Source organism: Pseudophryne corroboree, chromosome 5 (genome assembly GCF_028390025.1).
Source record: "Pseudophryne corroboree isolate aPseCor3 chromosome 5, aPseCor3.hap2, whole genome shotgun sequence".
NCBI lineage: Eukaryota > Metazoa > Chordata > Amphibia > Anura > Myobatrachidae > Pseudophryne > Pseudophryne corroboree.
Genome location: NC_086448.1, coordinates 326201426 through 326213763, shown reverse-complemented (window position 1 = coordinate 326213763; position 12338 = coordinate 326201426). Strand labels below are relative to the sequence as shown.

General features: G+C 44.6%; 1 protein-coding gene across 2 annotated transcripts in view; it reads left to right on the top strand.

Annotated features, from left to right (window-relative positions):
• Positions 1–11870, top strand: part of VPS41 (VPS41 subunit of HOPS complex) — a 661741-nt gene extending 649871 nt beyond the window's left edge. For both annotated transcript variants that reach the window (XM_063922529.1, XM_063922530.1), the window contains exons 28-29: positions 2287–2366; positions 11586–11870. In XM_063922529.1, coding sequence (XP_063778599.1) covers positions 2287–2366; positions 11586–11666 — 161 coding nt within the window. In that variant the 3' untranslated portion in view covers positions 11667–11870. The remainder of the gene's footprint in view (positions 1–2286; positions 2367–11585) is intronic.
• Positions 11871–12338: the final 468 nt, after the last annotated feature.

The window sequence follows — 12338 nt, the reverse complement described above, 5'->3', positions numbered from 1 at the left end:
TCATCATTTGCCATTACATCACCATAATGGAACTCTTACTTTGATGTGAAAGCACAGGAAATACAAAAAAAGAAGACCGCAAAAAAAAAAAAAAAACCAAGAACAAGCAAAGAAGAAGCTATATTGAAGCAGCTAAAAAGCAGGATTTAGGAAAAAAGAGAGAAGGCCAAACTGTGTCAAAGGCAAGATCAAAAATCCTAGTTAAGACCTAAGAAACGTAAAACTATTGAACTTCAAACTGATGAATTTTCACTACCTGAGTCAAGTGGTGATACTGAGGGGTAATCAGTTAGCAAATGGGTGTGTGATGGAACAATTCGATTGATGATCAGATCTGGCGCAAATGCCCGGGGCGTCCACATTCTGCTTGCAGCTTCCTGAGGTGGTGAGCAGCAATGTGCGAAAAGTTCATGGTTTGGGCGCTCTAACAGGACTTCAGATGGGTTTAGCCACTATACGCAGCTAAACCTGGTGCTTTTGAGGTAACAATTGCGATGATTAATGGGCACTCAAAACAATTGAATTTCCACCTGAAAACTTAAGCAGGAACTCTTATGAAGATAAATGGAGGCCAGTGTATGGTCAAACGTAATATACTAATGGCTATGTTATTGCAGAATATGCCCTAGATACGGCACTGACCCTACAGTATAAGTGCCACAATTTCAAAAAAAATTATTTTGTATTGTATTGTGGGACAATTTTCCATTGGTTCTGGGCAGGTGTGGAGAGTAGTGAATGCTGAAAATCAGTGTGTTTCTTTCTGTGCATCAGATTGCTGTCCAATGTTCCTTTTTCTCCTGAAGATCCTATAGAAAGTAGATGAGCTCTAGTTTTAAAACCCATGTGGAAAGTAATATACCGGGTGTGGAAATCAGTAGTATCGGGAAATGACACATCAGTAAAACAGCTATGTTTTGTGCAACAGAATAGCAACTTACTAATGTCTGAGGGTAAAGGCTGCTCCTGTCATCATTATTTGGTCCTAAACCTGTTTTTTGGGGGGTTATCATTGTAAGTCCTATGCCTTGATTTTCATTTCCTTATATGTAAATTTTAATTCCTGAAATACTATTTATATATCATAATGCCATGCCTGTAACTGAAGCGGTACTCGTGTCATGTTACTATATACATTGGTGCCATGGTATCTGATTAGCATACAGTTATCCGTGACATACAAGGAACCATTGCTGAGCCATGCCACTCATCTGCTGGCTTTCTGTGTCTTGCTGAATAATTTACTGTTCAAATTAAAAGTGTTCACGGAACAAAACGTAATTGTATCACATATATGAGATAATAATCAAACAGATAATATTATTACTATATTTCAAACCTCCCAGTTGAAAAGATGCAAAAAGGAAACCTAATAAGGGCTTGGGCTGACTGGTGCTTTCCTGCCATCCATGCTTCGTTGAATTTAACATATGATAGACAAAGAATTAAAAGATTGTACATATGGCTTATTGATATTTCTGGTTAAGCGCATGTGAGTGTACAAATGGGTATTGCAACAAAATGAATAATGTACTATGGACATTACAAAGTAGGAAATATGCCTGAAAAATGATGTTGAAAACATACCAAAAGGGACACTGTAAGGCAGAGGTTCTCAAACGCGGTCCTCAAGGCACCATAACGGTCCAGGTTTTAAGTATATCCATGTTTGGCCACAGGTGACTTAATTAGCACCTCAGTCAATTTGATTTAACCATCTGTGCTGAACTATGGTTATACCTAAATCCTGGACTGTTGGGGTGCCTTGAGGACCACGTTTGAGAACCTCTGCTCTAAGCAGCAATACTGTATATGGAGTGAATATAACATTTATTTTATTGAATAAGATAGCTTAGTAAAGACAAGATGGAAGCAGAGATTATGATGGCAAGGTGATTGTTAAACCATAATTTTAATATAAATAACTTATAAAAGTAAACAGTGAACTAAATGAGAGGGAACTATGAATGACTGTAGGTGAGTTGCTTAATTTCACAAGTTATAAAAAAGAATTGACTTACAGTGTAACTTCTTTGTGTATAGTTGTGTACTTGCTCGTTTGCTGCAAATGTCCGCGGGCACATGCTTGTGCAGCCACTTCCATTGGAATGTATGGTGCGGCTGCATGGCTGCGACTAGTCACAGCAGGCTGGATAAAATCTCCTTCCCAAAAGAAAGGACACGTCTGTGTCTGTGTGTGTGTGTGTGTGTGTGTGTGTGTGTGTGTGTGTGTGTGTGTGTGTGTTGCGTCATTTGCAATGTTTCATTATCTCTTTGCTCTTTCAGATGCCTCTAAACCTCTAGGTGTGGTGGTTTTCCACTGCAGGCACATGTTCCACAGAGAGTGCCTGCCTGTTGGCAACACGGTAAGCGGTTTATATAATCTACTACAAATATCTCATATAAACTGATATAGGCTAGAGAGAAATGTGTCCGTGATCTGTCACACTGTCAGAGGGGTCCGGTATGATTTTCCTGCTGACGGGATGCCGGCTGTCAGCGGTTCCGTCTGCCGGAATACCGCTAGCAATGCAACGAGTCCCCTTGCAGGCTCGCTGCAGTTGCCACTGCACTGGCCCAGTTGCGAGCTTCGTTCGCCACAGGTTCTATTCCCACTCAGTGGACCCAACAGCCGAGTGGGAATAAGGGGCGGGTGTCGGGATTGCGGTCATCGGCAAAATTCCAGCTGTTAGGAATCCAGCGTCGGTCTCCTTAATTCCAGGATCCCGACCAGAGGGCATGCAGTACAGAGGGATCCAGTTAGATTTCTATTTGCAAAGCAGCACTCCTTCCCACCTGAGGATAGTGTTTGAGTCTCGGGGTTGGTTCGGCAGGCAAACTCTGAAAACCTTCACAGAAAATCCCTAGCGTAGAACTGATTCCTTGTGAACCATATAATAAAACTATTTTAGTATAAATACACCATTTGAGATTTTCTCAATTAAAATAAAGCTTTATTTTAAATATTAAAATGTATAATAGTATAATTAATATGTATCCTGATGTGTCCTCTTTCATCATTGCTGCAGTCACGTTAAACAGCTCTTCTAGACGTGAGCGCATTTACTAACGCTGGGCGTCTTTTGTGCATTTTTCCCCCCTAATATTTTATGTGTGTGACTGCTGCTGTAACGCATAGTGTTTTCCTGGAAACAGCCACTGACGCAGGCACACACAGAATATATGCATACCACTTATCATTTTAGTTAGCAGAGTTTGCTTGTGCTTCTTATTCACAATGTGAAAAAGAGATGCCCAACGTAGCCAAGTTGCACGGTAGCTGCTGGCTCACTCATGCCAGGCATCTTGCTGTGCATAGCTAATTTATTATATAACAATATCATTTTTAATCTCCTAATATTGGTATACATACAGTATATACAGACAAAAACAACGGGTGGTCTTCAGTATGCCGAATGTCGGGATCGCGGCGCATAGTATACCGGCGCCGGAATCCTGACACCCGGCATACCGACAGCTATTCTCCCTCGTGGGGGTCCACGACCCCCCTGGAGGGAGAATAAAATAGTGTGGCGCCTGCAAGGGGCTCCTTAGCGCTCGCCACGCTGTCGGTATGCCGGCGGTCGGGCTCCCGGCGCCGGTATGCTGGTCGCCGGGAGCCCGAGCGCCGGCATTACATACTACACCCAAAAACAACATTTCTCTAACGTCCTAGTGGATGCTGGGGACTCCGTCAGGACCATGGGGAATAGCGGCTCTGCAGGAGACAGGGCACAAAAGCAAGCTTTTAGGATCACATGGTGTGTACTGGCTCCTCCCCCTATGACCCTCCTCCAAGCCTCAGTTAGGTTTTTGTGCCCGGCCGAGAAGGGTGCAATCTAGGTGGCTCTCTTAAAGAGTTGCTTAGAAAAAGTTTTTAGGTTCTTTATTTTCAGTGAGTCCTGCTGGCAACAGGCTCACTGCATCGAGGGACTTAGGGGAGAGATTTTCAACTCACCTGCGTGCAGGATGGATTGGATTCTTAGGCTACTGGACATAGCTCCAGAGGGAGTCGGAACACAGGGCTCGCCCTGGGGTTCGTCCCGGAGCCGCGCCGCCGACCCCCCTTGCAGATGCTGAAGATGAAGAGGTCCGGAACCAGGCGGCAGAAGACTCTCAGTCTTCATCAGGTAGCGCACAGCACTGCAGCTGTGCGCCATTGTTGTCAGCACACTTCACACAGCGGTCACGGAGGGTGCAGGGCGCTGGGGGGGGGCGCCCTGGGCAACAATGTATAATACCTGTATGGCGAAAAATACATCACATATAGCCCTTGAGGCTATATGGATGTATTTAACCCCTGCCAGATATCTAAAACTCCGGAGAAGAAGCCCGCCGAAAAGGGGGCGGGGCCTATTCTCCTCAGCACACAGCGCCATTTTCCCTCACAGAAAGGCTGGTGGGAAGGATCCCATGCTCTCCCCTGCACTGCACTACAGAAACAGGGTTAAAACAGAGAGGGGGGGCACTGATTTGGCGATATGTATATATATTAAAATGCTATAAGGGAGGAACACTTATATAAAGGTTGTCCCTGGATAATTATAGCGTTTTGGTGTGTGCTGGCAAACTCTCCCTCTGTCTCCCCAAAGGGCTAGTGGGTCCTGTCCTCTATCAGAGCATTCCCTATGTGTGTGCTGTATGTCGGTACGTGTGTGTCGACATGTATGAGGAAAATATTGGTGAGGAGGCGGAGCAAATTGCCTGTAATGGTGATGTCACTCTCTAGGGAGTCGACACCGGAATGGATGGCTTATTTATGGAATTACGTGACAATGTCAACACGCTGCAAGCCGGTTGACGACATGAGAGGGCCGGCGAACAAATTAGTATCTGTCCAGGCGTCTCAAACACCGTCAGGGGCTGTAAAATGCCCATTTACCTCAGTCGGTCGACACAGACCCAGACACGGACACTGATTTCAGTGTCGACGGTGAAGAAACAAACGTATTTTCTTTTAGGGCCACACGTTAAGGGCAATGAAGGAGGTGTTACATATTTCTGATACTCCAAGTACCAAAAAAAAAAAAGGGTATTATGTGTGAGGTGAAAAAACTACCTGTAGTTTTTCCTGAATCAGATAAATTAAATGAAGTGTGTGATGATGCGTGGGTTATTGGCGGTATACCCTTTCCCGCCAGAAGTTAAGGCGCGGTGGGAAACACCCCTCAGGGTGGATAAGGCGCTCACACGCTTATCAGAACAAGTGGCGGTACCATCTACGGATAGGGCCGTACTTAAGGAGCCAGCTGATAGGAGGCTGAAAAATATCCTAAAAAGTATACACACACATGCTGGTGTTATACTGCGACCAGCGATCGCCTCAGCCTGGATGTGCAGAGCTGAGGTGGCTTGGTCGGATTCCCTGACTAAAAATATTGATACCTTTGACAGGGACAGTATTTTATTGACTATAGAGCATTTAAAGGATGCATTTCTATATATGCGAGATGCGCAGAGGGATATTTGCACTCTGGCATCAAGAGTAAATGCGATGTCCATATCTGCAAGAAGATGTTTATGGACACGACAGTGGTCAGGTGATGCAGATTCCAAACGGCACAAAGATGTATTGCCGTATAAAGGGGAGGAGTTATTTGGGGTAGGTCCATGGGACCTGGTGGCCAGGGCAACTGCTGGAAAATCCACCGTTTTTTACCCTAAGTCACATCTCTGCAGAAAAAGACACCGTCTTTTCAGCCTCAGTCCTTTCGTCCCTATAAGAGTCATATCTGCCCAGGGATAGAGGAAAGGGAAGAAGACTGCAGCAGGCAGCCCATTCCCAGGAACACCGCTTCTACCAAGTTCTCAGCATGACGCTGGGACCGTACAGGACCCCTGGATCCTACAAGTAGTATCCAAGGGGTACAGATTGGAATGTCGAGAGGTTTCCCCCCTCGCAGGTTCCTGTAGTCTGCTGTACCAATGTCTCCCTCCGACAGGGAGGCAGTATTGAAAACAATTCACAAGCTGCAGGTGATAATAAAATTACCCCTCCGACAACAAGGAAAGGGGTATTACTCCACACTATATGGTGGTACTGAAGGCTAGGTGAGACCTATTCTAAATCTGGAAAATTTGAACACTTACAAGGGTTCAAATCCAGATGGAGTCACTCAGAGCAGTGATAGCAAAGAACAAGGGGACTATATGGTGTCCCGGGACATCAGGGATGCTTACCTCCATGTCCCAAAATTTGCCTTTTCTCACCAAGGGTACCTCAGGTTCGTGGTACAGAACTGTCACTATCAGTTTCAAGACGATGCCGTTGGATTGTCCAAGGCACCCCGGGTCCTTACCAAGGTAATGACCGAAAGGAGGATTCGTCTTCAAAGAAAATGGACGACCTCCTGATAAGAACAAGGTCCAGAGAACAGTTGGAGGTCGGAGTAGCACTATCTCAAGTAGTTCTACGACAGCACGGGTGGATTCTAAATATTCCAAAACCGCAGTTGTTCCGACGACACGTCTGCTGGTCCTAGGGATGATTCTGGACACAGTCCAGAAAAAGGTGTTTCTCCCAGAGGAGAATGCCAGGGAGTTATCCGAGCTAATCGGGATCCTCCTAAAACCAGGAAAAGTGTCAGTGCATCATTGCACAAGAGTCCTGGTAAAAATGGTGGCTTATTACGAAGCGCTTCCATTCGGCAGATTTCACGCAAGAACTCTTCAGTGGGATCTGCTGGACAAATGGTCCGGATCGCATCTTCAGATGCATCAGCGGATAACCCTATATCCAAGGACAAGGGTGTCTCTCCTGTGGTGATTACAGAGTGCTCATCTTCTAGAGGGCCGCAGATTCGGCATTCAGGATTGGATGCTGGTGACCACGGAGGCCAGCCTGAGAGGCTGGGGAGCAGTCACACAAGGAGTGTGATCAAGTCTGGAGAATTCTCTCCACATAAATATACTGGAGCTAAGAGCAAATTTATAATGCTCTAAGCTTAGCAAGACCTCTGCTTCAAGGTCAGCCGGTATTGATCCAGTGGGATAACATCACTGCAGTCGCCCACGTAAACAGAAAGGGCGGCACAAGAAGCAGGAGGGCAGTGGCAAAACTGCAAGGATTTTTCGCTAGGCGGAAAATCATGTGATAGCACTGTCAGCAGTGTTCATTCCGGGAGTGGACGACTGGGAAGCAGACTTCCTCAGCAGGCACGACCTCCACCCGGGAGAGTGGGAACTTCATAGGGAAGTTTTCCGCATGATTGTGAACCGTTGGGAAAGACCAAAGGTGGACATGATGGCGTCCCGCCCGAACAAAAAATGGGACAGGTATTGCGCCAGGTCACGAGACCTTCAGGCGATAGCTGTGGATGTCCTGGTAACACCGTGGGTGTAACAGTCGGTGTATGTGTTCCCTCCTCTGCTTCTCATAACCAAGGTATTGAGAATTATAAGACATAGAGGAGTAAGAACTATACTCGTGGCTCCGGATTGGCCAAGAGGGACTTGGTAACCGGAACTTCAAGAGATGCTCACAGAGGACTAATGGCCTCGGGAGCTAAGAAGGGATTTGCGTTCAGCAAGTACCATGTCTGTTCCAAGAGGAACCGTGGCATCGGCCTTTAAGAAAGGACCTGCTCCAGCAGGGACCTTGTCTGTTCCAAGACTTACCGCGACTGCGTTTGACGGCATGGCGGTTTGAACGCCGGATCCTAAGGGAAAAGGCATTCCGGAAGAGGTCATACCTACCCTGGTCAAAGCCAGGAAGGAGGTGACCGCACAACGTTATCACCACATGTGGTGAAAATATGTTGCGTGGGTGAGGCCAGGAAGGCCCCACGAAAAAAAAAAAAAAAAATTTCAACTAGGTTGTTTTCTGCACTTCCTGCAAACAGGAGTGTCTATGAGCCTCAAATTGGGGTCCATTAAGGTTCAAGTTTCGGCCCTATAGATTTTCTTCCAGAAAGAATTGGCTTCAGTTCCTGAAGTCCAGACGTTTGTCAAGGGAGTATTGCATATACAGCCCTTGTGTGCATCCAGTGGCACCGTGGGATCTCAACATAGTGTTGGGATTCCTTAAATCATATTGGTTTGAACCATTCAAATCTGTGGATTTGAAATATCTCACATGGAAAGTGACCATGCTGTTGGCCCTGGCCTGGGCCAGGCGATTGTTAAAATTGGCGGCTTTGTCTTACAAAAGCCAATATTTGATTTTCCATTCGGACAGGGCAGAACTGCGGACTCGTCCCCAGTTTCTTCCTAAGGTGGTGTCAGCGTTTCACCTGAAACAACCTATTGTGGTACCTGCGGCTACTAGGGACTTGGAGGACTCCAAGTTGCTAGACGTTGTCAGGGCCCTGAAAATATATATATATATAATTCCAGGACGGCTGGAGTCAGAAAGTCTGACTTGCTGTTTATATTGTAGGCACCCAAAAAGCTGGGTGCTCCTGCTTCTAAGCAGACTATTGCTCGTTGGATTTGTAGTACAATTCAGCTTGCACATTCTGTGGCAGGCCTGCCACAGCCAAAATCTGTAAATGCCCATTCCACAAGGAAGGTGGGCTCATCTTGGGCGGCTGCCCGAGGGGTCTCGGCTTTACAACTTTGCCGAGCAGCTACTTGGTCAGGGGAAAACACGTTTGCTAAATTCTACAAATTTGATACCCTGGCTGAGGAGGACCTGGAGTTCTCTCATTCGGTGCTGCAGAGTCATCCGCACTCTCCCGCCCGTTTGGGAGCTTTGGTATAATCCCCATGGTCCTGACGGAGTCCCCAGCATCCACTAGGACGTTAGAGAAAATAAGATTTTACTTACCGATAAATCTATTTCTCATAGTCCGTAGTGGATGCTGGGCGCCCATCCCAAGTGCGGATTGTCTGCATTACTTGTACATAGTTATTGTTACAAAAAATCGGGTTATTATTGTTGTGAGCCATCTTTTTTAGAGGCTACTTCATTGTTATCATACTGTTAACTGGGTTCAAATCACAAGTTGTACGGTGTGATTGGTGTGGCTGGTATGAGTCTTACCCGGGATTCAAGATCCTTCCTTATTGTGTACGCTCGTCCGGGCACAGTACCTAACTGAGGCTTGGAGGAGGGTCATAGGGGGAGGAGCCAGTACACACCATGTGATCCTAAAAGCTTGCTTTTGTGCCCTGTCTCCTGCGGAGCCGCTATTCCCCATGGTCCTGACGGAGTCCCCAGCATCCACTACGGACTATGAGAAATAGATTTATCGGTAAGTAAAATCTTATTATAACATCCAATTAAAAAAGGGGGGGGGGACTTCAATACAAAAATTCTGTTGTGACATAAGTCACACACATAAACAATAACATGTAACTACTAAGAGTGTACTTTCTGCTTCTAAGCATTAATTATGACTACCTACCGCATATATTATTGTCATATTTGTAACATTTTTAATTTTTAATTTGTGCGATGCATCTAAACTTCTAAAAAGAACGTGAAATGTAATGTGAATGGATTTGACCCAGTTGCTTATCCTCCCAAACCCCCCACAGTGGCGTGCGGGTAGGTACATGGCTCAGGAGGCACTGACTAGCACCAGAGCCAGATTTACACACAATATATGAGCCAAAGCTTACATCTGGGCATTACACACAGGTGCAGATGTATAAACTCCTGGAAATTTGGTGACTTTTTATCAGAGAAGTGTGAAAAAGATAGGCAGGGGAGGCACTGGCTCACCTGCCATAGACTTTTTACTTCAGAGTTTTAATTTAATTAAAAATTATTATTATAATAAAAAGATATTTATAACATATTATTTGTATTATTCATATACTTTATACGGTCAAAACTCTGGTGCAGACTTTGGCATGACAGGAAAGGGTCTGCCTCACCCCGCCGCACGTCACTGATCCCCTGCTCCCTATTACCCCCACAACCACTGTATGCAGACAGATTCTCTGTTGCAGTGCCTTCAGTTGTGGGGAGCAACATTTTCAAATCATCTCTGCAAAATATCTTTCTCCTACATTTGTCTGAAAAAAAAAAATTGCCTGCTGAATTTGACTTTATATGCTGACAATTGTGCTGACAATACAATATTGGTGTGTACGGGAGCTTATGGTGGGGTTCTTCTGATTTGCCAACTGCATACTTGCCTATTCTCCCTAACAGCCGGGAGGCTCCCCAAAATCAGGTGGCCCTTCCAGAAGAGTGAGTATGTCTCTCGACCTGTGCCCCCCCCCCACCCACAGCCCTCCCGAATCTCCACCGGGTCATCAACAGAACCGCCTCACGCCGCAGTCCAAAGTGGGCATTCCGGGGGTCCGATGATACAATTTGTGCAGAATCATGTCATCGTGGCCCCGCCCCTGCTCCACAATGCCAGTAATATTCGCCATTGTGTGAAGGTGCGGTCCCGCTCCTGTCCCGCCCCTATATAACATCATAGGGATTGCCACACCTCCTCATGTTGTTACCATGTTACTGTGTAGTTTATTTCCTGTCCTGACACATAAAATATGACTTTTATAAGTAGATTTTTTGTACTTGGCATGGTTACACATGAATAAACAGCGTTTACTGTATATAACAAATGTAAAAGGAAACACCTTTACATACAGTAACTATTCTATTTTACGTTTGTTTTTATTTAAATAAAGCAATAGCTGTTTCCTACTTGCATGCAGAAATAGGGCTGGGAATTGTGTCTATTCAGCTGTAGTAATCATGCACATTAACTGTGGCAAATATGAAGCTTTTATTCCTGTATGTAGAGAATGTGTGTATGGAGGAGACAGGACTACTCATGCAGTGCCGCCAGCACCAGCCTCATTACTTACACAATGGATTGAATATTGCCAATTTAAACACTTCTAGCAATGTACAGACAACAAATTTAGAATATAGCAGCATATTGAATGTAATAATTCACAATCAATATGTATATTGGCGATAGCAGGACTGAGCCATTGAGCTTTACTTATGAAGCTCTGCTTGCCGATAGCGTGAAGATGAAGACTTAAAGCGGCACTTGCAGTCATTGTAAATCAGTTTTACACTGGCTATGAGTGCTGCTTTACATTTTTACCTCAACTCCCCTGGGTAGCGGCAGCTTACAAAAGCCGCCACTTTGTAAGAAATGGGCCATTATGTCATCAGTTTACATTGTACATGAATTTTCAAATTCCTTTCCACACGTAATGAATGCTGAGTTAAATGTTAACGCTCATGAAAACTGATAATGTAGCAGTGTATGACGTCCAATAAGGTCTGCTATAAAACCAAATGCTACTTTAACCATGGGCTCCAACCTTTCACCCAATCATGTGAAACTCCTGGGGCCAGCCGTGGTCTAGTGAAGCGCACTACTCATTCTCATGAATAGGAAGTTCATGGAAATGTAGCATCAAAACACTACCGGTGTTCGAAACAAGTATGTGAGAAGAGTGCATCCATAGCTATTGGAACCTGGGGGGATCTGTTGGATTAGGGGGGATCCTGAGCCCAGATAAATAGTAGATTGTGTTGCAGGGTAATGTTTGGAACTTAACCCAGCATTACAATTTCTGTTTGTGTGAAATTCTTTTTCTAAACTGTTGGGAATTATATTTTGAGACTGCATCACCAGGTATTAATTGATTGTATCTTTTTCTAGATGTCACCTGTATATTTCTGTAACATATGCAGTGCAAAGCAACGTGGTCCTGGAAGTGCAATCCTAGACATGAAGAAATAACAAGATGTCCTTATAATTCCCATAGTCGCTCCTTTATGTATCTCATGATGCTGTTCTTGTTTGTGAAAATAAATGTAGTATACTTTGTCTTTTGTTGACAGACAACTGCTTAAATTAAGATACATATTCTTAGAGGAAGCTGTTCCTCGAACAGTGTGTTTGGCTGTATGCATTTCTGATATATATTAAATACAAATTATCATACTGCCTGATTTTCTTAATTTCCCTCTGTTCGTTCATTCTGTGTATCACATTTAAAATAAAGTGGAACAGAATGTAAATATTCATGTCCGTAGAAGGGACATCCAATGTTTACTAAATCAATAAAGGCCACCACATGCCAGAAAAAAACACCAGGATTGTCCTTTGGGAAAATTACATTGTTAAATTTGACAGTACTACACAATAACTTTTACTTGTGCCCTTGAAAATTATTTAATATAAAAAATAGATGAAGTTCACAGATGCTGTTGTTTAACTGCTGCCTATGTAATGGACTTAGGAGGAGGCGAGGCTTGGTTGTGTCCTCATGCTGGGACCTAGTGATGTACTGAAGTCCTGCCCCTATGTGGAAAACCTCTGCACACATTTTAAAAATCAGGAAATAGGTTAGAGGGTATTGAAAGTGGTCTATGTTCCCATCATGGGGAATAGATACTTGGTGGTACCCAG